Raw genomic sequence first — 27,857 nt, forward strand, 5'->3', positions numbered from 1 at the left:
TTGCAAAAAAATGTATTCCTGCCCTTAATCTGTAGTGCTTGTTCCTCATAGTATCAATCATGTTTTAAGAGCGTTTTTTACTGGTCTTGATTGAGATAACACAGTATTACCTATGCAACATGTATGTTTACTATGAAAATAAGAACATACGTATTTAATAATTATAACAAAAGATTGTTTTGGTTGAGAAGACCTGTGATTATATTTTTAGAGTGTCTGGACTGTGTTTGGTGACAACGGGATCTCGGTCAAGTCTCTGGTGGCAGTTCTATCATACTTTGTCTTGGGGGGGAAGTCCCATACAGCCAATGCTCAGCAAAGGATCAATGCTCTACAGGCAGCCTCCCTTTACTTATTGCTACTGGGAATCCCAGGTAAGTTCTGTTTATTGAGAAGACGTTAATTCTCCCTACCAAAATGTCATCATATCCGTTTGCCCCATCTCAACAGCTCCCTGTGGATTCAGGAGAGTTTAAGACTTTGCGGAGCTCTGTCTTAGCACAGTTTGCTTTTTTTCTGCACTATTCTAACCAGGATATCATGTGGGTTAAATTGTGTGTTGGTGTGTTAAATTTACACTAGGTCTGACAAAAGCCTAGGCCAATTTGCATTGGAGTCTGTAATTAAAATACATCTGCAATTTTGAAAGCTACCTTCCTACCTTCCTTCAATTTTCCAAAATGGATGTATTTTGTTATTTGTTATTATTATTGTTCTGAATTCTACACTAACTAACAGATTTTTTTTTTTGAGACCGTTTACCTGTGCAATTTACCCTGTATTCCTACCTTCTCTGCCAAAATGACGCGCCACTTTGCGTTGGCACCCGCAGGTGCTAATCACCCTTCACTGAATGAATGATGTCAATGGATGATACCCTCAGATGAAAGATGATTGAGTATTGGTTGAATGGTGTGTATAATCTGGTGAGCAATTTGGTCGCTAAATATAATTTATAACGTTCCCCATGGCAAACCAAACCCAATGAATGGACATGCTGTGACAACATTGCAGAGGCTGCAAGATTTAAATGAGATGGAGTCAGATGAAGGACCCTGAAATAGATGTTTCATTGCGCTCTTGTGTATGTCCTCAGTGCATAAGGTGGAAACGGCATGAATGTGTTGGCTCTAGTGATACTGGCGATCTGAAAGGCCTGGCAGTTGTAGTGGTAACTGAACCTTAGTTTTGCAAGCTCCCATATCAATTGAAGGAGTTGCAAGAGCACAGCGAGATCCAGAAATTGTTGCTGACAATGCTTCCTTGCCTCTTGGGAATTGCTGGGCAACTTGCAATGCAAATGGAGCTTGCCAGCCAAATGTCATCTGATAGCACAGTCGAGGCTCAAACCTGGACTGAGGTGGTCAGTTTGGTGCTAAAAAAAGTTTATGCCCTAGAATTGTCAACATGTTTGATTGAGACTTCTATTGGCCAAGGATCTGTTCTGGACGTTCTGTGAATGTTTACTATTCTCTGTCTTGGTCTTTTTGTGTCTTCCACAGGAAGTGTGGTCAACAAAGTGTTTCACCAAATCCTTTTTGACACTTGCTTGAACACTGTGAGCCACTGCTGGCCCCAGAGCTCAGTCAAGAAGCGCAAGAAAGACCCCCTGAAGAGCTCTCAGGGTGATGGGAAACGATCCAAACCACACAGAAAAGACAATGATAGAGACAATGATGAGGTTTGAAGATATACCACCAATAATCCATTGTGTTCAGGTCCATTTAAAGGTTACATTCTATGTTTATTCTAATGATGTTTGTCTTGGTTGTCACCTACAAGATGGAAATTGATGAGGATGAGGAGCAAGAAGAGGAGGTCCATTTGTCTCCCCAGGACCTACTGAAAATGCGAGAGGGAGTTGTTTTACTGGTGAAGAGCGTTCTCCATCTCCTCCTCAAATTCCCACTTAAGGATGAGCCACTGAGTGCAGAAAACTGTGTACAGGTAATGCTGGATTATTATTTTATCTAGGTTAGGTTGTTTTCTCCTGTCTTGCATATTTAAGTTTTGTCATTTAGCAAAAGCTCATGTCCAGAAAGTGAGCTGTCTTAATTAAGATTCTTAAGCTTTCAGTTAATATTTAAATATAAAATTTTTTAGCAATCACATCATTCAAAACATAAACTTCTTTGTTGAATTTAGATGTTTGCCAAGCTGACTGACTTTGAACCTGTCATTGGAGAACTGACATTTGGTGCCAGACAGTCAGTATATGCTTTTTTAGCCGCTTTAAAATTTATCTGAAACCTAATGTTTGTGTTAAACTTGTATATTTTCCTAAAAACTTTATTGATCTTTGACCAGGGAAATTGATGGAATGAAGTCGTTGCCCCAGTTGGCTTATTACGGACTGTGGTTACTCTGCTCCCCCAGTCATGGAGATGAGAAAGGGGTGAGGCATTTGCAACACAACGAAAAATAACACTAGTTGCTATCTGCCCTGCTACTTAGTACTGTAATGTTTTCACACAAAACAATTGTTGGCTTTTTGGCCTAATATGAAAATATAAATGTTTCTGCTTTTCTTATTGTTGTGCTAAGCATTTTGTTCCTCTCCAGTCTCTGAGCCGGGTGTTTCACAGGATCCTGTATGTCATCTTGATGATGGACAAGAGAGACAGTGGCCAGCCCTCCCTCATGATGCCCACTCAAGCTGTTCTTGCTGCCCGGGACCAGGCTGTCCATTTTGTCTGGTAAGAAATGCTAGTTTTGGGACCATATTTCAATATTCTGCGCCTACAATAATGAGGAAACCTGGCAAGATATTTGAAAACAATAACAGTGGTAAGATGCTGTATCGCCTAAACCGTTCTTTCGACTACAAGGCTCCAGACCAGGGATGGGCAACTTGGATGGTGGTGGGGGCCACAGAATTTATGTACTGGTCATCAGGGGGCCGCAGATTCACTTGGAAAACACACACACACGTCCATGTATTGTATGTAATTATTAACAAATGCATTGAAAGTACGCTAGGTCTGATGCTAGGTAACGTATATCTTGGTGTCCTTTCGACTCGTCTGTACAAGCGTGTCACGTGTCATTAGCCCAGACACATGATGCACATTGCGGAAGCTGACTGTTCGTTCCACTGCCGGCATTTACAGTTGCACTCAAGTTTGCATAACCTTGCATAGTTTGTGACATTTTGCCATGGATTTTGAAAATATGACTGATGCACAGAAACTGTCTTTTAAGCATAGTGATCACATAAAGCCATTTATTATCAGAAGTTTACATCCCCTTGAATGTTTGACCTTGTTACAGACACACAAGGTGACACACACAGGTGAAAATGGCATTTCCCACACCTGTGGCTTTTTAAATTGCAATTAGTGTCTGTGTGTAAATAGTCAATTAGTTTATTAGGTCTCACGTGGATGCACTGAGCAGGCTAAATATTGAGCCATGGGGAGCAGAAAAGAACTGTCAAAAGACCTGCGTAACAAGTTAATGGATCTTTATAAAGATATCCAAGTCTTGCAAATGCCAGTCAGTACTGTTCAATCACTTAAGAAGTGGAAAATTCGCAGATCTCTTGATACCAAGCCAAGGTTATGTAGACAAAGAACGTTTTCTGCCAAAACTGCCAGAAGAATTGTTCGGGATACAAAGAAAAACCCACAGGGAACCTGAGGAGAAATACAGGCTCCTCTGGAAAAAGACAGTGTGGTTGTTTCAAAGAGCACAATATGACAATACTTGAACAAAGATGAGCTGCATGGTTGAGTTGCCAGAAAGAAGCCTTTACAGCACCAATGCCACAAGAAAGCCTGGTTACAATATGCCTGAGAACACCTTGCCACGCCTCAGCCTCTGGCACACTAATTTGGAGTGACAAGACCAAAATGGAGATTTATGGTAACAACCATAAGCGATATGTTTGGAAAGGCGTCAACAGAATATCGTCCCCACTGTGAAGCATGGTGGTGGCTCATTGATGTTTTGGGGCTGTGTGAGCTCTTAAGGCACGGGAAATCTTGTGAAAATTGATGGCAAAATGAAGCAAGTTATCACAAAATACTGGCAGACAAGTTGCATTCTTCTGCACGAAAGCTGCGCATGGGACACTCTTGGACTTTCCAGCACAACAATGACCCTAAGTTAAGAAAAGTTGACCCTCCAGTGGTTACAGCAGAAAAAGGTGAAGGTTCTGGAGTGGCCATCAGTCTCCTGACCTTAATATCATCGAGCCACTCTGGGGAGATGTCAAATGTGCGGTTCATGCAAGACAAAGGACTTGCATGACCTGGAGTTTTTTTGCAAAGACAAATGGGTAGCTATGCCACCTTTAAGAATTCAGGGCCTCATAGACAATTATTACAAAAGACTGCACACTGTCATTAATGTTAAAGGAGGCAATACACAGTATTAAGAACTAAGGGTATGCAGACTTTTGAACATGGGTCAGTTAATGTTTTGTTCTTATTGTGCCATTCTGTTATGACCTACAGTTGAATATGAATCCCATAAGAAATAAGACATGTTTTGCCTGCTCACTCATGTTTTCTTTACAAATGGTACACATTACAAATTCTCTAAGAGTATGCAAGCTTTTTAGCACAACTCTATCCTGTGATCCCTTTTTTGTAATTTCAGCCCAGGCTCCTGGAAAGGTCTGTGCACAGTCCTACCAATAATGAACGTATTGTCCGATATCAGATCTGATTCATATTTGCTTTTGGTTATGCTTCTAATTAACCTGACGCAAAATTCAGAATCTCTTCTTAATTGTTTGTCTGCTACCCACTAAAAGAGAATTTCAGGTTTTTGTTGCAGTGATTATTCATTACTCTAACAATTTATTTAACCCATTAATGATTCTACTTCTTTGAATTGAAGTGAAATGAAACTATAAAACCGGTGGTTTAAATTCTGAATGCAGATTGGCTGACAGGTGTGGTTTATAAGACTGTATATCACAGTTACAACATCACTTTCTATCGCTCTAGTGGGGTTGTTAACCGCTTTCTATTCGCAATAAGGCATCTCTGGGGTTTGTATCCTGAATGCTGATAGTTTGATAGCCGTTTTTATGAGACTGTATACCACGGGGTATATACACCTGTTATTTTTGTTGGTAATGCAAAGTTGAATGTAGCCAAAGGTAATGTTGACTATTTGCAATTAGGCTAAATGTTAATTATTGTTAATGATATACTAAATATTTGATCACTTACGAAAGGTGATCAACCAGGAGAGGAATGTGCTTGGGGTAGCCCTCATCTAATAAATATATTTTCCTGACCATTTTAAACAGCTTAAGTGAATCTGATTACATGATCTGTAACTTTCTGTTCATATTCAAACTGATATTACAGTCATTATTGCAACATGGCAAAGTGTTACTTTAATAAACTGGAAAGTACTTTTTCTGTCTGCATAGATATGTTGGTGTTGTTGAGTCTGTTGGAGCTGACAGAATCCAACACAGGCCCTGACGTAGCAGGGTTTATACATTTTTCAGAGACACAGGCTATAGATGTTTTGGAAACCGCATATCCTCAGCATCTGTTCATTATATTCAAGTTCTTCTTCCCCTCTTCACTTAAAAGGCGCAAGGTTCCCCTTTCTGTTCACTTTGCTCGCTGCATTCTCTGCCATGTTAGAGGAACTGCAATAAGGTCTATGGAAAGCTCCTGACATTTTCTCTTTATTAGGCTACAGTCTCAGTACATTTCTGTGATGCTTGACCGGGTCTGGGCTCCGTCCTCCACCTATCTGCTGTAACCAATCTCTCCCTCTGTGTCTCATTATAGTCACATTGTTGATGAGCTGAAAGAGCCGGCACTGCCCGTTTTACGGATCCTCCTGCAGCACATATGCTTCCGGGTAAACCCAGCTTTACTCTAAAATGCAATCTGTGTTTACAGAAAAGACAATAGTATTTGATGCGACTGGGTTGGCCATTACATTAGATAAGAACTTCCAACTGACATGGGTTTACAGATGGTGGACAAGACAGACTACCGTATGCATGGGGCCCAGGCCGTGGCCAGGCTGCTGACCAAAATGCCCTGTGCTGGCTATGCATCGTTCATCAAGTGGTTGTTTGACTACTCCAGACACGCAAAGGTACTTTCTCTGACCTATGACTTATTTGGGCTTTGAGCTGGAACTGAACTTTGTTTAATCGTATTGATCTACCCCAGGTTACATACCGAATGTTTGCCCTGGATATAGCCATGGTTCTGCTGGAGCAGCCAGAGAGGGAAGGGGATGAGAATTTGGCCCCAGAATTGGTCTCGTTCCTGCCCCACAAGTTCCTGGTCCACAACATGGTGTTTGGTCGTCGCTCCGACACATCACCCACTGTCCGGGGCCATGCCCTCACCTGCCTGGCCCAGTGCCTGGAGCTGCCCTCCATGAATGCCACACGCTGCGTCAAAGAGCTCTTTTCCACCAGTGAGTCCCACAGACACACATTTACAGAGTAGGTCGATTAGGGGTTAGAGCATTGACCCAGGAACCTAAATCCTGTGTAGTTCGAATCCCCGTGCTGGCAATGTAATCAATCAGTCTGTGTCCCTGAGCAACTCCATTAAATCCAATTTCTCCCATGTCGATTTGCTGTGACCTAATCTCCGATGTCTCAAGATGAATAATGCAAAAAAACACATTTCAATTTGCACAGGTATTTCAAATAATTTAAAATGCTAATAAAAGGGCTAAATTGGATAACTACTGTCATAATAAACTGCTGATCTATTTTCTCTTCAGAGTCTGATATATTATTTTTATAATGAAGCCAATGCATGTCCTTTGGTCTGTCTGTTTCTTTGATCTGCATATGGTTCATGTGTGAAGTTCAAGGGTCTTTATATTTGGTTGCATATGTAATTGAGTTTGAGAGTCCACCTTTTAAAACAGTAAGGATTATATTTTACTCTGAGACTTAATAGGTAGGTAAGGGCACATCAGTAAAGTGTTTGTCATTTCTTTTCATTTTAGCATCGGCACAGACTGTCTTGGAGAGTGACGGTTCTAATGGTAAGCTCTACAATGGAGTTTAACTGTGTGTCCTTAATTTCACTCTGCAATTTAAAAAATGTGACCTACTCCTCTCTTTTTTAAGGCTCTTTAAACTCACAGACAACCCAAAAAACATTCAAGACTTTACCTTTCAAGACCATTGAGATCACCAATAATGAAAATGCAAGTTTTGAATGTAAGTAAAAAAGACATGTTGATGCTTTTTTTGATATGTTACTGTTAAGTGGGATATGATTTTAGCTAACGGAAAAATATTATTATTATTCTTTTTTGGTTAGCAAAAGAGACAATGGCCTTACTGAAATGCCGTGTGAGTGACCCAAAGACAAATGTGAGGAAGTCTGCTCTGCAGGTGCGTACTTCCATTACTTTTGTTTAAAAAACACTGTTCTACAACCGTCCTTTCAATTAGGTAAATATACTCACAGACCGCTCCAGTCTGTTAACTTAGTGCAGATCAGCACCAGTATCTAGTAATTGGGCTATTAGCTGAATATCTGTCTGTATAATTTATTTGAAAGTGCAGTAATGCAGACTTGAGTTATTGGCTTTACCAGCATATAAGTGTACTTTCTGAGAATTACAAGTATTAAGTGGGATATATAATGATTTTGGCACACCTAGTATACTGTGTCAGTAGTTGGCTTGACATCCCTTAAATTCTTGTATGCTCCACTTGTATGTCATTGAAACAGCTTTTGGATTGCATACCCATTCCCAATCCAGTCAATAGATAAAAATAGCATATAGCAATAAAGGAGTTTTTGTACAGCAATGCTTGGCTGAGCAAATCAGCTATTTGGTCCTGTGGATTAACATTTTAAATGGCCCCCACCTTGTTGTTGATGTATGTTTGTACCAAAATATTAATTTGATTATCTATGTAAAAATCGTGTTAAATAATTACTTACTTAAATGAATATTATTAAAGTATTATTGCTGGACCGTGTAAGCGAATGTCTCTTACTGAATGAGTGATGTACTGAACTACCCCTTGTTAAATAGCGTAGTGGTTAGAGAAGCGGACTATTGATCTATAGGTCCTGAGTTCGTATCTCCTTGCAGGTGAAGTACGCATTATGAATTATTCCATCTAGACGAAAACTTCACTGGCTAAAACCGTTAGTATATACATTATTGTAAGCCTGAAATAAAACAGTTTACAGTTATATTGCGACTGTTTCTGGTGGATTTTCGAAGTAAGCTTACGTGCATGATTTTTGGGTCAGGATAGACAAACACATTTGCTGGCTTAACAACATAGTTACGCTATAGTAAGCCTTAACTGAAACTGTATACGTTTATGCGATTGGAACATTTGATACTTGTTTTACAATGTTTTATGATGCATTAAGCTTTCCAGGCAATAATATTAAAAATAGGTTACTTACTAGACTTCAACACAGTGTACACTAGTGGAACCTGCTGGTCAGAATTGTTTAGAGCATCCAATTGATTACTATGGATTTAGATATCTGCCAAAAGGTTATGCATACGTATTGTTAGGATTGTAAGAAAAGACATTCGTAAATTGGTATGTTCGTAAAATGAAATTCATATGTAAAACAAGAAACGTAGGCCTGAAATTAGATCTGTGAACATACAAACACCCTTTTATTACTTTTTACATGTTAAATTCATACTTTACGTCTCCATTTATTTGTTACCGAATGTTTTTCTACATACAAACTTTTGTCAGTTATCTGGCACCTGCGAAGATATGATCCGAACGTAGCTCTTTGAACTGTAAAGCTAGCAATAAGTTGGACAACTAGACCAGTGCTCTAAACATAGCATTGTGATTCCTGGTTTCATGTTCAAAATAAAAGTCCATAGCTGATTTTTAGATTTAGATTCAAATGTATTGTCATTGAAAAGTACGAGTACAGTACAATAAAATGCATTCAGCATCTAACCAGAAGTGCAAATAAAAGAGAGCAGGGAATTTACAAGTATTAAGTATCGTGCATGTCACTAGTGGAATGTATAGATGTGCAATGAAGGCAAATACAGTGAAAATGGCACTTCTAAATGAGGAATGAAGGCAAATAGGGGAGGTCAGAAAATGTATAAAAGTATTAAGTATAGGTATGTACATGTGGGAAATTAATAGTTGTGCAATGAGGCAAATGCAAGCACAAATGGCAATTCTGACTGTGCAATCGAGCATGTTGGAGGTGTAAGGTATTGTAGTATGCAATTGAAATGCAGGGATATCATGAGGTTCCTGAGGTAGACGGGTACATGTAACAACTGAAAACTTACTTATCAGACTTTGCAAAGCAAAGGTATGCTAAACATTTTGGCAGATATCTAACTCCATAGATTACTTCACACATTGTAGCGTGGAAACTGTTATAATATCTGGTTTGTTGGCCTGTAATTAATATTATTATTTTACTTTCTATGATTGAAATAAAGAGGAAAAACATTGGTGTATGTCTTACATGGGCAGTGAAAGTGCTTGTTATAAATGGGAAGTAAATATGCTTATGTAATTGGGCAATCAAAGGTTACAAAGGAGATATTTACATTACATTCTCCAGGTTTGAGGTTTCCATTAAATAGAAGCATACAACTTTAAAAACCATTCTCCTAAACAACATCTCCTAAACAACAACCCTAAAATGACCTAACCAATGAGCTGGGGTTAGGGAAGTGTTTCCTAATCCTGGTCTTGGGGGTGCAGGTTTTTGTTTTTGCCCTAGCTCTCACACACCTGATTCAAATGTTGCCCTACCACTTGTGCACTTGATTGATGTAATCAACTTATTATCAAGTCTTTCATTTGAATCAAGTGTGTGAGTGCTACGACAAAACAAAGTGCACACATCCCTTGGAGTCCACAGGACCAGTACTGGGAAACACTGAATTAATCCTTCAGGTAGATGCCCAATGTAATTTAACATCTTAAAACAAGCTACTTTTGCTTCCTATCATACATTTTATAATGTACATTTATCTACAACTTTATTCAACACTGTACTATTTTAGATACCAGTTAGTGTGTGTGTGTGTGTGTGTGTGTGTGTGTGTGTGTGTGTGTGTGTGTGTGTGTGTGTGTGTGTGTGTGTGTGTGTGTGTGTGTGTGTGTGTGTGTGTGTGTGTGTGTGTGTGTGTGTGTGTGTGTGTGTGTGTGTGTGTGTGTGTGTGTGTGTGTGTGTGTGTGTGTGTGTGTGTGTGTGTGTGTGTGTGTGTGTGTGTGTGTGTGTGTGTGTGTATAATATTCTGCGCACTGATGCCCATCAAGAAGTATGTTGTTTTGGCATGAAAGAAAAAAATACTTTCTTATGCCATGAAATGAAATAGCTTTGGCAGACTCGCTAGCAATTGCTCAATTCTTATTATTATTCCAGTAATTTAGTAGATACTGTAGAGGAATTTAGTTATTACTGGCTAATACGCTGTTAAAACGGCCAGTGGAAAACGCAATACATATGTGGTGGAGTTAAGAAACGTTAGTCAATTTAACTGTATCAATGTCATTCACATATGGCCAATTAACTATTAAAATGGCCAGTGGCAAAATCTGATTTGTTCAGGGTAGAGACCAAGAGGCTATACTGACACCCAGCAATTGTACAGCTCAGGTGTAGTGGTTAATGGCACAGCCTTTCATGTGGGTGACCCAGTTTCGAATCTCGAGATGGCAACACTATTGCTGAACTAGGCTTGCCTGGTTTCTTATTTTTTTGGATCCAGCCCTGATGTACCGGGCTCCATGGACCATAGAACCACAAATCCAAGGTTTGCATGCAGGACAACACCTACTGTCTATAATCTTACCAACTTGAACTGTTTCTAGGCGATAACGGGACTACTGAAACACAATGTGATCATGCTCAGTGAGGTGACCCTGGCTGTGCTGTCGGAGCGCACCCGTGACCCCGCCCTTTCCGTTAAGAAGAAGGCCCTGCAGTGTCTCATGGACCTCCTGGCTGTGAGTAGTTGTCTGTCTGTTGGAGGGTTACTGCCCCACTGCTTCTCCTTCCACCACCCCCAGATATGGTGCAACATCTGCAATCTCTTGTTCATGTGCTAAGACTCTAATTTCCTGTAGGCCTCAATAGTCATGTCTGAGTGGTCCACTGAAAATGCCATCTGGCCTGGGCCAACAGTAACAGTCCAACTTCTGCCCAGGTGAACTAATACCATAGGGTGAGAACCAGGGGCGTAGGTTTGAGTTCAAATTTGAGGGGGACAAATATTTTTTGCAAATGCACATGGATGTCCAACAAGCTCATATAGGTGTGATGGTTGGGTGTCCACAATTTTGGCCATATGGTGTATGTGCACTGGTGGACACAACTCTTTGATTCTGCTAGAATAAACATGAAAAATACTTCCTTCAGCCATTTTATTTAATATTACATAGTAAAGATATTGTCTAGAATGTGTGCTCTTAGTGTGGGTGACATAATGTGACCTATATGTAAATTTTGCCTGTACTGTACTTGAATTTCACAACCTCAACACCCAAGCTCCACCACAACCCTCTGGCATGACTACACTGGTTGATGAAACATTCTTCAGGTTCTGCTAATTAATGTGAACATTCAAGATATGGGCTACACATGATAACAAATAATTTTGGTTAAATTATCCAGTTTTATAGACTAATGCTATGTATCAACATTTCACCTCAGCTCCATGATTGACCTTTTCTCCCTGGCTCTCTGATCCTGCTGTGATGGAGAACTGTCATGGTCACCATCTGATCCTGCTAAAATGCAGTACAAAATATGACATGAATGGCTTGATCTAGACTGATTCCTGCAGAACCTGATGGCAATGTTTGATCTGTAAGATCCACATTGGGTTAAAATTGTAAATGCAACTATCTATGTATAGGGAACAACATGTAACGTTAGCTAACTTTTCAAGAGATTTACAATTAACCTAGTTAGTTAGCTAGTTATATCTTGTAATGTCACATATATAGCTAGCTGTAGCACTCACTTTGTCTTTGCATAGAACAAATGACTGTATGTCTAATTTAAGTCTCTTGGCTGGTGTCATCTCGGTGCTAGCTGTGAGTGGACAAGTGTTAGATTATTTGCTATCTAGCGAACAAAACGTTAGCTAGCAAGCTGTAATATTTATTTTGCAACTAGTTAATATATAATGTTTGTTGCAAACCACACTTACCACGGTTGCAGTAAAAAAAAAAATATTGCCAGGTCATTACCATTCATGTTACGGGAGGTAGTTAGCTAGAGAGAGTGTCAGCTAAATCGGTGGTTCCCAACCAGGGGTACTAGGACCCCTGGGGGTCCTTGGCCTCTCCACAGGGGGTACTTGAAAACACTCATGACACCATAGACTTACTAGTGAAATTAACATGAGGGGGTACCTCAGGGGTACTGAAAGCAGTGCAAAAGCATTTTGGGGGTACAGTAACTGAAAACGGTTGGGAGACACTGAAATTACTGAACTTTAATGTGCCAGATGTCAGTTGCTAGTAGCAACGACAGCTTCCACGATCTCCATGCGCATGATTTCCATGCACATGACCTTTCCAGCAACCTCCTCAAAGCTAAGTACCTACGCGTGTTCTAAAAGCCAGTCTTAATTAGGAATTATTGTCCTGCCTCCGCACCGTTCTAATGCTGTTCTTTTAATAAAGTGGGGGGACAAAATGCCATTTTCAAGAAATGGGGGACGACGACGACATGTCCCACTCATGTATAATGAAACCTACGCCACTGGTGAGAACTATAATGAAATTATTTCTTAGACACCAAAGGAATAACGCAATATATTTTTATATTGTGATCTTTGTCGTTTGAGCAAGCCAACTATTGTTTAGCTAGTTTTCGCTGGCTAGTGTTAGCCGCTAGCCATACGCTGGCTGTCGCAAGCTGCTCCAATGAGTCGGGCAGACTGACTCAAACGTAAGAATGTTTGAAAAAACCACAGACAAACTGAGCTATTTTTAAGATATCGAAGGACGGCCTGTTATTTGATCGACGTAGGCAATTTCAGTTTAGTTTTGAGAACAAAATGTAACTAGATGGGTGGGGAACCCTCTGAATTATCTACAGCGGTATAATCCAATTAAAGATTAAGCAAGCAAAAATAAGCGTGGCTTGTGATAATTTTGATTGAAAAAATTATCATGTTCACTGCATATGCTGTGTGTTAAGAATATGCCAACAATGTTACTTGACAAAACCGGGATATAGCATTACGTTGCGACTCTCAAGTCACCGGGAGCATAGAAAAGTGCTACTGAGAGTAATTTTTTGCGGGATATTCTACCACCGCTGAATAGAAATCCAACGGACTAGTGGAAGGTAGGCTAATTGGAAGAAGATTCCCCCGCCAATACAGGCGCATCCCCGTGTTCTCCGAGCCGCCCAAACGGGTGTTTTCAACCGCTGGACTAACCGTAACCCCCTATGCGCTCGCAACTCGCCCCTGAGTATTTTTTAAAATCAAAATCATTAGGCTTCCATGGAAATCGGATCAGCTTGCTGAAATTTAGTAATCGGAGTCCAGAGACACTTCATTTGACATTGTTGTCATTTTAATAATGAAAAAGGTTTGTTTTTGCGGTTCGTTTGTTTTTATATTTGATATGGTTGTATAAACTACTCGTGGTATATCCGCTAAGCGCCTTTTATTTTTTCCTTTTAATTACAGGCCTAGGTTTAAAATTACTTATTTTTCACCGATCTTTTAACTATTTCTCTTTTAAAATATACTGTTTCCGTTTTTAATCCAATAAGGGGGTACACGAGCATTGCACTCGTTTTCAGATTATTTATCTACATGGTGTCACATGAAGTTTTGACTTAGGGAAAGAAAATACATACTGGAGATTTTTTCCATCGATTGATCTTTTATGATGTCAAAAAGCCTTATAAAATGTTAAGGAAAAAAAATCACTTCCATAAAATAGCTCATAAGCTCAAAGTAAACCAGCTCATCTGTCCCGTTTGCTGTTAAGTCCCACCCGGAGAGTAACATGGTGCAGAAAGCGTGGTTGCGGGGTGTGGTGCCTGCTATGGTGGACACGGAGAGCTCTGTCCAGGAGAAGGCCTTGGAGTGCTTGGAGCAGACCATTCTTAGCCAGGTAAAGAGCCACAGCTCATACAGCTACAGAGACGCCCATCAGACACTGACATGGGACCTGCTGGGCCTGCTGTGTAACGACTGCCAGGACCTCAGGTAGGTGCACAACTACACTGCCCTTGAGGATTTCATGTTAACTGAAGTTGCAATATTGAGTTTAATATGTCTGGGAGTGGTATTTAGCTGCAAGTAGAAGCTTAAAGGACAGAACCTGTAGATTACTTGTTTGATTACCCAAGACACCAATTTGTTTGAATACCCACATCAATTGCAGTCTTTTACTTTTTAGAACAACTGTCCTCTGTTTTTGGCTGTAGGACAAAAACATTGGAATGAAACATTCCTCTACAATTCTGCTCTTAAAATATGAAGTTGCAACAGTTCTTCCACAAAGACCAAAACATTGTAAGAGTTTAAGCAAACCCCATAACTTCAGCGTTTACAGCTTTAATTGCTAAATGGACAATGCTTCATTTTCAGAACTTTAACATTCTAACCAGACAGTAAACTGGAGCAGTGTTAGTCTTGTGGGAAGCGCCCAGGGATCAGTTGGTGTTAACTGTTCTATTCGGGGACAGAACCCAATTTTTTTCACCTAGTTGGCTTGACAATTTCATCAAGGAGACTGTTACCTATGGTAAAATAGTAGAGGCTTACCTTAGCAGTTACTGAAGCAAGAGCCAGGTAGAGAACCTTCGATGGGAGAGGCTGTATTAGAGCTTTGCCATCCAAGAGTATGTCAGTTAGGGTCAAACAGAATAATCTGGAGTCTGGACTAAAAGAAGGTTCCGGGGTATGTGGAGATGATCAAACAATAGCACAGTTTATAGCTAGTGGCTGGAGCAGGTCACAAGCTATTTTCACACTTCACTCCTCTTTGTCTTCAGCCGGTACTTTAGCAGGGCTTTCACAGTGTGGTCCAAGCAGAACAAGTTCACTGAAGCCTTCATCAACAACCTCATCTCTCACACCGAGGCAGAGCATGCTGCTGGGGCATGGTTACTGCTGTCCAAAGTGGCTAGCTCATGTCCCCTATTTGACTACGGCAAGATCCTGGACGCCTGGGATGACCTGGTCAGGTTAGTGTGGGTCAGACATTTCACAGAGAAATATTTGGGGTACTATTACAGCACAATTTCTATGGCACCTTTTTCAAATGCCTTTGAATTTGACATGCATGGGACGTGTCTGACTGTAAACAAGAGAGACTTCCTGAATAAACGGACCGAAATAGAGCTGTCGTGTAGCTGTTGGTAATGGCGCTTGTCACGAGCGTATGTGAATTAAGTGAAAGTACAGCCTTTTTTTGTTGGACAATAAACGTTCAGTGCTTTTGTTCTATACCGGTTATTTTGTCACATTGTTTCCTGCTCCAGAGTTGGGCCGGCTAGCCCACTGGGTTATTTTAGCCCAGAGCTAGGTGTGAACCTGATGTGGTGGTGTTTTACCATCTCACTGGCAATGGAGCTTCCCCAGCCAATTGTCAGCTAGCATCATTGTCAAGGCACAGCCTTAAACTCTGGTGGTCAGTTTGATGTTACCAAAGAGTGCCATTGATCACTTCACAACTTGGAGGCCTGCTACAGCATTTTCTTTTCATGTGACTTAGCTGTGCCTCAGCTTGCTGCACTGCTTATTTAGCCCTCCTGTCCTTGCTGACATGCAGACTTGTGGAATCACTTGGCTGCATGCACTGTTAATACATTAAGGTCCGGAAATAACTGGACACTGACACAAGTTATTTTGTCTGCTTACCAAAATATATTCAAGTTAAATAATGAATATGGGCAGTCGCTCAGCTTTAATTTGCGGGTATTCACATCCAAATTGCAGGAAGGAATTACAGCTCTAATGTGTAGCCAAAAGTACAAGGACAATTGACTCAAAAGCTTTTTCATGGACAGTTGTGGGCTATACCTTTTTGTTATTTCTTCATCAGTTAAGCAGGTAAAAGGTCTGGAGTTGATTCCAAGTGTGGGATTCACATTTGGAAGCTGTTGCTTTGAACCCACAACATGCGGTCAAAGGAGCTCTCAATGCAAGTGAAACAGACCATACTTAGGCTGAAAAAATTAAATGGATCAGAGAGATAGCAGGAACATGCAACACAAAAAGGCCTGGATGTCCACAGAACACATCAGTGGTGGATGATCGTAAGATACTTTCCTTGGTAAAGAAAAACCTTCACAACATCCAGCCAAGTCAAGAACACTCCAGGAGGTAGGTATATCACTATTCAAGTCTACCATAAAGCGAAGACTTCACAAGAGCAAATACAAAGGGTTCACCCCAAGGTCCAAATCATTCACAAACCTTAAGAATAAAAATGCCAGATTAAACTTTGCCAAAAGAAATCTAAAAAAGCCAGCCCAGTTCTAGAACAACATTTTTTCGACAAATGAAACTAAGATCAACCTGTACCAGAATGATGGGAAGAAAAAAGTATGGAGAAGGCTTGGAACGGTTCATGATCCGAAGCATACCACATCATCTGTATAACACTGTGGAGGCAGTGTGATGGCATGGGTATGCATGGCTTCCAGTGGCGCAGGGTCACTAGTGTTTATTGATGATGTAACAGAAGACAAGCAGCTGGATGAATTATGAGGTTTATAGGGATATATTGTCTGCTCCGATTCAGCCAAATTCAGCAAAGTTGACCCAAAACATACTGCAAAAGCAACCTAGGACTTATTTTAAAGCAAAGAAGTGGAATATTCTGCAATGGTCGAGTCAATCACCTGATCTCAACCCAATTTAGAATGTATTTCACTTGCTGAAGACAAACCTTAAAGCAGAAACACCCAGGAAACAACAACTGAAGACAGCTGCAGTAAAGGCCTGGCAAAGCATCACAAAGGAGGATACCGAGCGTTTGGTGATGTCCAGACTTCAAGCAGTAATTGCTGCAAAGGATTCTCAGAAAAGTATTACAAATGAACATTTTATTTGTGATTATGTAAATTTATCCAATTTCATGTGAGCCCCTGAAATAAGGGTATGAAGATTGTTGAAATTCCTAAATGTTTCATACACATTTTTTGTTCAACCCCTTCAACTAAAGCTGAAATTCTGCACTTCAAATTCTGCACCTCTCGGTTGTTTCATTTCAAATCCATTGTGGTGGCATACAGAGACAGTTAGAGAAATTGTGTCAGTGTCCAAATATTTCCAGACCTAACTGCATTACTGTGTTTTATTTTCTAGGTCAAAAAATTTTACTGTGACAACATCCTGCCACATCCTGTGCGTGATTGGGGACATCTGCGAGCATCTGAACGAGGACACCAAGTGCAGGATTGTTGGTGGGTGTTAGAGTTGCTTTGAGTGGAATGACACAGGACCTGTGACCAGATTATAATCTTGATCACATGATCTGGAAAACATCTGGTCGTGACCCTATCTGTACTGTATACTGTAAATATGTCGACGTAACACTAACACTATTTTATATTTAATGACAGAGGATATAATGACATGGTTGAAGATTTTTGACATGCCTCTGGAAGTGATCAGCGCCAGTGTGGAGACACTTTGTCGATTGGGAAAGGCTGAGACAATTGTCGACACACAGGTGCATGTTTTGGGTTATCGGTGTGGTGTGACTGCTAAATATGTTCAATACATCCTACACTCTTAGATGTTAATTCAGATTGTATTATTTAACTATGCTTTCCCAACCAGCCAGACCAGTTATTTGAGCTATTCCAGGACTAATATTATGTATGACACACTGCTTAGCAACTACTGCTTCTTCATTAGTTTCAATATGGTATGACACTACCTCACAGACACACTTGACTGGCAAGTAACAGACATCGTAAATTGTCTTAAACCTTCCTGCTGTTGAAAAGCTTGGAATTTGGCAGATTAATTCATACCTAACTAGCACTTTTGAGGTGTATTAAGACGTCTTTATTATTAGGTGAACATTTAAATTACCTGGAATACATCAAGCGGCAAAATGGCTGGTGATACTGACAGGTTTGAGAAACACTGAAAGCTGAATTATTTGCAGAAGTTTCTTAACGAACACTGTGGAGAATTGGTTTCCCTCTGCGAGGTATATCTATCCGGTGTCATCTTGAATGAAAATGGAGCAGAGAACTTAAATGAGGATTTGGTGGTGAGAGGAATTAACATTTACTACAATTACTCCCTGACATCCAATAGTCTTTCACAGCATGTGGCAAACTGAAGCTTTTGTGTGGTTTTAATTGGGGTCACCTTGCCCATCCATCTCCTGACTATATTGTTTTTCTGTCAGGTGAAGCATCTTTACACACTAGGTGTGGTATCACTCCATTGTCCTTCTAAAGTGGGGAAGCGTATTGTGATCCTAGTCCAGTCTGTCCTCACCTCCAATGTGGACGTCCATACAGGTATGGGGACAAAAGTTTGACCTGGTGAAGACAAATCATTAGCACTCACCACATCTAATTATTTATCAGATTGTTATGGAGGGACAGTAATATAATGTGCCCAAGAGGGCTTTGCTTTAACTTAATGTTTAAATACACTGTTATTTCTTCGTTCAGTATTGACATTTTTGTGCAGACTGTGCTGTTATCACAAAACATTATTTTCTTCTGCAGTAACTTGTGAGGTTATAAAGGCCTGGGGAGAGTTGTGACAGAAAAAAAGTAGAGAGGATGTGGCACAATTTTGGCTAGTTTTGGATAAGTGATCTCGAGATACAGCTGAGCTTATGGTCCTGCCTTGTTCATTCCAGATAGTGTTTAGTTTACGGCCTATTCATGTTTTAGTTTTTTTGCCCTTTCAAAGGCACTAATAAACAGTCTCCCTTTCCATTGTACTTTTCTTAGTTTGGGTTGTTCCCTGTTTTAGCAGAAGCATCCGAGGAGCTGGCAGGTTCCCAACCTCTGACTCAGTTCAAGCCCTCCTCCATGCCCAGCACTGTCCGTGCTCATGCTGTCGTCACCCTCGGTATGACCTCCCCGCTGGGGATTCTTCTTTTTGGCAGTGACCCCATTCAGGAACAATGTAAACACACTGTCTCTCCCCAGGTAAGTTCTGCCTGCAGCACGAGGAGCTGACCCGCAAGTACCTGCCGGCATTCGCCCGGGAGTTGGAAATGTGCCGCGAGCTGGCGGTGCGCAGCAATGTGGTGGTGGTCATGTGTGACCTGTGCATGCGCTACACCAACATGGTGGACCGCTACGTGCCTAATGTGTCGGCCTGTCTCCGCGACAAGGAGCCTCTCATCCGCAAGCAGACCCTCACCATGCTAACCAACCTGTTACAGGTAAGACATCGGACAGACACTGCCCTTTGCTCTACTGGTGGTTGCAAGATAGTGTTTTATTAAGAGGTACCGCTTTTAGATACGTTTAATTTCGCAAACGCTCTTAAACAATGACCTACGGTTGTAAATTATAAAAATGTATAGAATAAGTAGGCTACTGACAAAATAAAAAGACAAAAATAAAGACTTAAAGCCCTACACATACCAGTGTATATAAAGTCTACACACCCCTGTTAAAATGCCAGGTTCTTGTGATGTAAAAGAATGAGTGAAAGATTAATCATGTGAGAACTTTTTCCACCTTTAATGTGACCTATAATGTGAACAATTCAATTGAAAAACAAACTGAAATCTTTGAAGGGGAAAAATAAAAGAATCATAATAACCTGGTTGCGTAAGTGTGCACTAATACTTTGTTGAAGCACCTTTTGATTTTATGACTGCACTATTACAGCAGTCTTTTTGGGTAGGACTCTATTAGCATGGCACACCTTGACGTGGCAATATTGGCCCATTCTTCTTTGCAGAAGTGCTCCAAATCTGTCAGATTGCGAGGATAGCTCCTGTGCACAGCCCTCTTCAGATCACCCCATAGATGCTCAATTGGATTCAGGTCTGGGCTCTGGCTGGGCCATTCCAAAATGAAAATCCTACTAGAACAGCTGAACTTCATTTGTGATTAATCAGAGTCACTTTAAATGATGGCAACTGTATAATGACTATTATTTAACATGAGTTTGAATGTGATTGGTTAATTCTGAACACAGCCCCATCCCCAGTTATAAGAGGGTGTGCGACCAGGTTCTTGTAAGGTTTTTCTTTTTCATTTTCCCACCCTTGAAGATTTGAATTGTTCACATTTTAGGTCACATTAAAAGTGGAAAAGGTTCTGACATGATTTATCTTTGTCTCATTCTTTTACATCACAAAAACGTGGCATTTTCACAGGGGTGTGTAGACTTTTTTTTTTTTTATATCCACTGTACACATTATATTTTTGACCTTGATGTGGCACATCAGATTGTCCCACTTGTTTCTATAAAAATGCAGTGTATTTTTCCATGTGCCTACATTTTGTTTCACAGATTTGTAAGTATGAGTACCCATTACTGTTTAAAAAAACATACCTGATATTCTTCCTTTCCCGAGTTACAACTGACAGTCAGCTTTTCACAGTAAGCTACATTTGGCAACATGACAATGGATCACATTTAAATGATGATCTGTTTTTGTTGCTGTCTGTACAAAGAATACATTTCTTTCTCAGCTTCGAATGATTCTCCAGCCGCCCCAAGATTTTGACTAAATTCATTTTGCATGCCCAGTGTTGCCCTAGGTAACAACGGTTTGCTAGTTTTTAATTTACATTGTCAGGGACCATCCTGGAGCACCAAGGAAATGCAACTTTCCCAACACAATACAGGCTATTCCTGTACTTGATACATCTATGGCTGATTTGCTTTAATACAGGGCTATCCTTATACTTGGCATATCTATGGCTGATTTGCTTTAATACAGGGCTATCCTTATACTTGGCATATCTATGGCTGATTTGCCGCTGCGATTTACTTGATATTGCTACCTGGTTTGCTAATTTAATGAGTAAGAATAGGCTATTTGATCATGTCTGTCATCATTAGGGCTGGGTCCAAAACGTACATCACACTATATTCAAGATTTCTTGTCGTGTGTGTGTGTGTGTGTGTGTGTGTGTGGGTGGGTGTGGGTGGGTGTGGGTGTGGGTGTGGGTGTGGGTGTGGGTGGGTGTGGGTGGGTGTGGGTGGGTGTGGGTGTGGGTGGGTGTGGGTGGGTGGGTGGGTGTGGGTGGGTGGGTGGGTGGGTGGGTGGGTGGGTGGGTGTGTGTGTGTGGGTGGGTGTGTGTGGGTGGGGGTGGGGGTGGGGGTGTGTGTGGTGTCTTTGTAGTTTTAAAATGTACTTAAATTATTAAAATTATTGATTTTTAAAATAGTCTAACAATATTTATTAAATGATTGCCCTGCCATAGTCATGTCTATATATTAGACTATGCAGCTATAAATTGAATATATCACCATTACAATTTATATTTTATCCTCCTTGAGATCAAATCTGCCCTCTTAAGTTGTTATTGATGAACAATAACCCTTGAAATTCGACTTCGGTCTGTCTAGTTTTTCCCATGCAACTTGCCAAAGGAAAACAAACTTGTTGGCAGTAAGTAGAATGATTCATCCTTGATGGTGCTGTTTGTAGGAGGAGTTTGTCAAATGGAAGGGCTCGCTATTCTTCCGTTTTGTTACTGCTTTGGTGGATCCTGATCCTTCCATTGCTAGGTAAGTGACCATTCTGTTACCAGTTCCAATACACTATAATGCAAAAAGCAAGAAATGAACACAAAACCAAATGTTATTGTTCATTCCAGTCTCTGTGAGTACTGCCTCGTCCACCAGCTTCTCAAGAAGAATCCAGTGATGTTCTCGCAGCACTTCATTGAGTGCATATTCCACTTCAACTCGTATGAGAAACACAATACGTACAACAAATTCCCTCAGACTGACAGGTAAAGTTATGCTCCTGTTGTGGGCCAAGATTAATACATTTAATTAATGTCAGAGTGACTTATAGTAGCAAGTGCATTTGCAATTGAACCTACAACCTTGGTGTTATAAGCGCTTTGTTATTATCTACTAGCTACTTTGGGCCAAAAAGTGCTTTCATAATGGGTGCTGGGTACCAATTACTTTCTATAAATCTGTTGAAACTCATTTTGTCCGTGATCTTTTAATCAGCTCCTCAGATGGCTAAATCACATTGTGAAATTTGCTTGATATACCATTTTACTGGTATACCATGTGTTACTGGTGAGGTTAAACCTTTCTCCAGTTGTTATATTCTGTGCAATGCCACTTAAAATAAATGACCCATAGGCCTATGCCATTTAATATTTATTTTTTGGCTCAGTTCCTACTAAACTTAGGGAGGTCTATAAATTGCCATTTTAATCGGTCAGATTTGCTACCTAGTCAGTTGGATCAGTCATCCTCTCTCCAACCAGTAACTTTTGCCCTAGTCATTGTGTTCTCACTTAACTTACCAGGCAAAAATTATGGACAATTCTCTTTTTTTCTGCTACCACCCTGAATCCCATGTTTTGAAGTCTTTCTTTTTAACTGTTTAAAATGCCCTGAGAACAACCAGTTTCAGAACAAGTAACAGAAAGGTTGGAACCCCATGCCAAAAAGGTATAGAAATCTATAGTTTGAAAATAGGCTTCATGATTGAAAATATGCTTTGCTCGAATCATAAATGAAACAGTCTCAAACATCCCATGGAGGATGTTGAAATACTCCTTAGCAGGTTAAGCTGGTGAGTCAGAGGTATAGAGAAGATAGCGCTGGCAAATCAGCTGTTCTCTACCATTTCTGTGTTATTATGAGCTGTGTATGCCTTCCATATTCTGTTATTGTAGTAAAGCCCTCACCATTCTAACACAGAAGCCACTTTTTAACATGCTAATTTCAGAAAAGGATTTATCTCATAGGGCCTATTTCAGTGAAACACAGGACTGTTAAAATAACATTTCTGTTTATTGGGTGAATATGCTAAATGTGGAAACAATATTAAATGTCTGCTTTATTTTGTCCACAAGTGAGAGAGCCAAGTTCTCCCTGAAAGGAGCCCAGAATAAAGAGAAGAGGTTCAGAATCTATAGGTTCCTGCTGGAGAACTTCACAGATGCCCAGCGCTTTAACATCACCATCAAAATCTGCCAGAATATCCTTGGTAAGAGTAGTGCACAAAGATTGTTTAACTTACTCTTCACCTTAGTTTCCCATGCTGTCGCGGTACGTTTGTACAGTACAGCTTTTGATCGGCATATGTGGTAAAAATGCTTGAAGAAGGACGGTCACGTGTTGGTGAAGCACAGGTCCCAGTGTTGGAAATGCATGTACTATAGTCAGGAGGAAGTGGTACTTGTTCAACAGGCAAAGTAATCATTTTAAAGAGAACCAATGACAGTTTGTTTGACAATAAAATAACATTCTTCATCTGTGTATGGGTCAGCGTGTGTGTTTCGCTCATACTAGCGCTCTCAGTTGGTCCCCCTCTTTTACAATGTCTGTGCTTCCCCCTCAGCATGCTTTGTGGATGGAGAGCTGCTTCTGGATGCTGATGGGGCAGCAGTGCTGGGCGAGACCTTTGGCATCCTCAGCCTCAAGGAGATCAAGCTGTCAGCTCTGAGTGGGGCGGCAGGGCTTGGTGGCGACGAGCCGCAGGAGGATGAGCAGATGGCCATGGCCAAGGCTGTCATGGAGGTGGCCCAGAAAAAGGCCATCTCCCAGGTACGTTGATGTAGATTGTTGCATGGAGTACTGATAGAATAGAGCGTTTTAGCCACTGGTTCTAAATGTGTTGCTGTAAAGAACAAAAGGGTCCCAGAAATGTGTTCTATATCGTGAGTCACTGTCCCCCATGTGATCAATACTACTCTGTTCAAAACTTGGAATTTCATGGCTTGGTATGATATTCTACTTAAAGATTATGCACAACTGAAACATTTTACACATCAGCACAAAATTGTGTGTTAATATTTTTTTTAACCCAGACTGGATCTTTAAAGATGCAACACCACTTGTAGAACTGATAGATTGAAAGTTTGCAACCTGTAGTGTGTTTTATACATATTTGTCATGATCGCTATTAAATACCAACTGTAGTAATATCACGTCCATTAGCTCACCAGCTGCCGTTAACGTTTATTAAATGTTAAGTAAAGGTTACATTATCTTGAATGCAGCCTACGTTTGAGTGAATACTTTTGTATGCGCTGTTAAGATATATATATATTTTTTGCGAATTACACTTGGATATTTCATGCATCATTTGTAATTCAGTAAGATGGGAGAGGTTGGAATACTTTTGCAAGACAATGACTGGCCAAGGGTGACCTAAACAGAAAGCATTTCGTTTGTCTCACATCGTACTAATACCCACGTCTGAGCCACTAGACGGCGCCATTTGCTAGTCAATTAATTCAATCAATCCCCCCACAGGTCCAGAAGAAAGTTTTCATTGAGAGCATGATTCCTATAATAATTCATTTGAAGAGCATACTGGAACAGAAGCGCTCCCCAGTTCTAAAGGACCTCATGGGCTACCTCCAGGTAAGAAAAGGAAGTTAGAACTGGGCATGGTTTGTTGCCTCTTAAAATGTAGCCCCCCCCCCCCCCAGAACAATGTTTGTCGCTACATGGAAATTGTAAACAGTAGAGTGAAATTGCCTTTGTATTTTTGTATTTAAAAATAAAACACTGCGTTGTTCATTCTCATGATTTCATTAACCCAGGACGTTTTGGAGTAAAATTTGAATGTGGACCACCTCTTTTGGAATCCATTTTAATTGCCTGAAATCGATCTTTTATCTTTGTGAAATGATTTTAGGTGTGTAATGGAACTAGAGTTACCTTCTCTGTACTGTCTAGTTGACCATGCAGGACTACCGTGGCGAAGTGAAGGAATTCTTTGCTGCGGACGAGCAGCTCGCAGCAGAGCTGGAGTATAACCTGAAGATGTACGAGAAAGAGCTGGAGACAGAAGCCCAGATGGCCCATGGCTCCATAGGAGGAGAGGCTTCCTCAGGAGGCCTGCCGGTGAGCCCTAGGCCTAGTTATCCAAGAGGTCTTGAATTTAGAAAGTACTACAGCTGTTACCCTATACCAGTGAGTGTAGTTATAGACTGAACAGGCATCCATCAAACCATTCTGGTGAAGAAGGCATCGATGGGTAAATCCTAACCTCTGTTCAAGTCCACATTTCTCTTGCGTACATGCTTTGATGTGAATTAGAGATGAGAATTTAAGATTGCAGCAACCACAACATCAACTAATAAACTTTATTTAAAATGTGACTTAATTCAAGGTTCTAGCTGAAGATAAATTAGGAAATGTCTAAGTGTCTATTTTGTAAATATCTACCACACCTTGTTCTTTATAACTGCTTATTATTGGTCCCTCCACCATAACTCGCCCTCCCTGTCTTCCAGGTTGTTGGCTCTCCAGCAGCTGACAAAAGGTTCCTCCCGACAGGCTTTGCCACCCCCCAGCCTGTCGTCCCCAGTCACCGTGGCCTGCTCACCCCAAGACTTTCCCAGTCAGACAGGTAACAACATGTTGATCATGTTAACCTCCCCCACAACTCTTGGTGCCCTAAAAAAGAGAACTATAAAGTGTTATTTCTAAGTGGTGAACCAATACTTATTTCTAAGTGGTGTACACGAATACTTGAAAAAATAAATACAAAAAATGCTGTACTCTATCCTCATAATACTGGTTTGATTCCAAGGCTTTGGAGTGTTGACCCAAAAGATTAAAATAATCTGTTACAAAAAGATTCCATAGATTTTATCCAATCCAGATCGGCACATCTGAAGTTACGCTTTGAAATGTATAATCCAATGGAAATGTGTCGATCTGGCATTAGAATGGATATACTCCTGTTTCTAGTGCTGCTACGTCAGCAACCACCATTTCTACCACTATGGGCAACACCCTGCAGCTATATGTAATGGGAAAGTTTGATTGAGCCTCTCTGACTGGGTGTTCTGCTCGCCCCCAGGCGTCTGCCACCACAGCAAAGGAGCTGGGTCAGGGCGACCAGTGACCGAGTCTGCACAACCCTGAGTGGATCAGGTATGGTTCCCTGACATCACTGCCGCTGACATGAGAGATTTAGTTTTTCACCAGAACTGTGTAGTTCCATCTGAGTTGTGATTCAGTATTTTACTTTTCCTCTTTCACAGTGAAGCCCAAAGGGGCCATTAATGATCGAGCTATTAGCACCCCACAGGGTAAGTTGGACCCCCCCCCACACACACACACACACACACACACACACACACACACACACACATTTTTGTAACTCTAAGGTTAACCACACTGCTTACCTTAGACGTATCATTATAGACTAATAAGGACACAGCCTAACATAATATCCCTGTTCCATTTTAATCAGGTAACGTAAACGAAGTTACGTTTGGGGAAGGAGTCAGTGCCATCTTCAGTGACAGGGGAACAGGTATGCCTCATTTACTTTTGGATGTTACCATTGATTATGACAGGACATTGTTCAATCTGTCTTTCTGTTTCTTACAGGTTCCAAGATGGGAGACGAAGGATGTGTCCTTCATTTGATGTCACCTGAACAGCAGTAAGACATAGTTTATTTCCTATTTAACAAATACATGCTTTAACATTTTCTGGGAGATAACATTTCTTTCTATTTATATATTAATCAATTTTATTTATTTTTAGTTGGGGGGGGGCGGTAACATTTGTGCCTTCACCATTGAAACTCATTGCCACAACGTACGTACTTGCATATCTATCTCCCATCATTTTGTCTTTGGAAGGGCGATTTCAAAGAATGATTTCTTAGTTATGTCACTGAAAAATTTCAACTCGGCTAACCTGTAGTTGCTTTAAGATGGTAATGCATTGCCCTCTATAATTATTGGATATGAAGTTGGGACGTATTGAGACAACCAAACGGAATGCTTGCTGTCCCAATAATAGAGGGCTCTGCGCCAATGATTATTTAGCAATTTGATTTAGAATTTTAGGACATGTCCAGGTTTACATTCTATTTTAATAAACAGTATATTTAGAAATTAGTAAAATTTTCATTAACTGCTATGGAGCATATACACAATACTAATTAACACAAGTCTTTAGAAATACAAACATTAAGTGCATTTTATATGTCTGTGAATTACAGGAATTTTTATGTAATAGTCATCTATTGCCATTTTTACATCAACAGTACTTTTTGCTGTATGATACACACACAGCTTCTGTAAGCAAAGATATTGTGCTACTGAGACTATTAGTTTGGTGTATTTATTAGTTTGTAGAGTCATCCTTTGTTCAGTCGAAACACCTTCAAATCAAAGGCACCAGTGACTTTATAAATAGTTTTTTGTAGCACTGCCTGTGAGTCACAGCCAAAAAAACAATGACGACTGTTTCTATGGCTCTTCTCCTTAGACTCTTATGTTATGTAACTTGTTTCTACATTGGTTTCTCTTTTGCTTTATGATTGGGGTATCACAGACATTTTCATGACTTTTCTGCAACCTTGTCCTCTGATTAAACATGCATAAAACAGGCCAATACTTTTCAATACATAGAAAAATTGTCACTACAACAAATGCACACAACTATGTATTATGAAACATGGTGACTTTTGAGCATTTCAACTGAAAGTAATGTCCACTTACATAGAAAATCGAACAAGCCAAAATGTTTTTTAACAATAAGTTATGCTACATAGCTCTTTTCTGATGCAATGCATTAATCAGAAAAGAGGTGTAATTTTATTAGGACAAAAGTAATTCTCTCATGTTACTGAAATATGTATGTGCTGTTTTGAAAACCCAAACTCGAAATTGATTATTTTTAAGAGACAGGTTGAAATGGTGTTGTGAATAAGTAGAGTTAAAGAAAACGTGAAAAAATAAGTGTCAACAATACAATTATTTTTT

At 40.3% G+C, this 27,857-nt stretch overlaps 1 protein-coding gene across 3 annotated transcripts in view; it reads left to right on the top strand.

Annotated features, from left to right (window-relative positions):
- Positions 1–27,857, top strand: part of ncapd3 (non-SMC condensin II complex, subunit D3) — a 38,804-nt gene that overhangs the window by 7,037 nt on the left and 3,910 nt on the right. Inside the window, exons 3-34 of one of the 3 annotated variants that reach the window (XM_010893994.4) lie at positions 212–374; positions 1,503–1,681; positions 1,783–1,947; positions 2,146–2,207; positions 2,308–2,395; positions 2,563–2,696; positions 5,763–5,835; positions 5,953–6,078; positions 6,156–6,408; positions 6,955–6,993; positions 7,079–7,171; positions 7,275–7,348; positions 10,802–10,936; positions 13,949–14,169; positions 14,961–15,152; positions 17,281–17,378; positions 17,538–17,647; positions 18,092–18,199; positions 18,341–18,455; positions 18,922–19,020; positions 19,101–19,339; positions 21,572–21,651; positions 21,741–21,878; positions 22,968–23,101; positions 23,456–23,661; positions 24,373–24,483; positions 24,802–24,969; positions 25,362–25,477; positions 25,934–26,007; positions 26,118–26,165; positions 26,330–26,392; positions 26,470–26,524. In XM_010893994.4, the coding sequence (XP_010892296.2) occupies positions 212–374; positions 1,503–1,681; positions 1,783–1,947; positions 2,146–2,207; positions 2,308–2,395; positions 2,563–2,696; positions 5,763–5,835; positions 5,953–6,078; positions 6,156–6,408; positions 6,955–6,993; positions 7,079–7,171; positions 7,275–7,348; positions 10,802–10,936; positions 13,949–14,169; positions 14,961–15,152; positions 17,281–17,378; positions 17,538–17,647; positions 18,092–18,199; positions 18,341–18,455; positions 18,922–19,020; positions 19,101–19,339; positions 21,572–21,651; positions 21,741–21,878; positions 22,968–23,101; positions 23,456–23,661; positions 24,373–24,483; positions 24,802–24,969; positions 25,362–25,477; positions 25,934–26,007; positions 26,118–26,165; positions 26,330–26,392; positions 26,470–26,524 (3,959 nt within the window). The remainder of the gene's footprint in view (positions 1–211; positions 375–1,502; positions 1,682–1,782; positions 1,948–2,145; positions 2,208–2,307; positions 2,396–2,562; positions 2,697–5,762; positions 5,836–5,952; positions 6,079–6,155; positions 6,409–6,954; positions 6,994–7,078; positions 7,172–7,274; positions 7,349–10,801; positions 10,937–13,948; positions 14,170–14,960; positions 15,153–17,280; positions 17,379–17,537; positions 17,648–18,091; positions 18,200–18,340; positions 18,456–18,921; positions 19,021–19,100; positions 19,340–21,571; positions 21,652–21,740; positions 21,879–22,967; positions 23,102–23,455; positions 23,662–24,372; positions 24,484–24,801; positions 24,970–25,361; positions 25,478–25,933; positions 26,008–26,117; positions 26,166–26,329; positions 26,393–26,469; positions 26,525–27,857) is intronic. The other 2 variants (XM_010893995.4, XM_034293277.1) reach the window with 2 other exon arrangements.

The sequence above is a fragment of the Esox lucius genome, chromosome 7 (genome assembly GCF_011004845.1).
Source record: "Esox lucius isolate fEsoLuc1 chromosome 7, fEsoLuc1.pri, whole genome shotgun sequence".
Classification (NCBI taxonomy): Eukaryota; Metazoa; Chordata; class Actinopteri; order Esociformes; family Esocidae; genus Esox; species Esox lucius.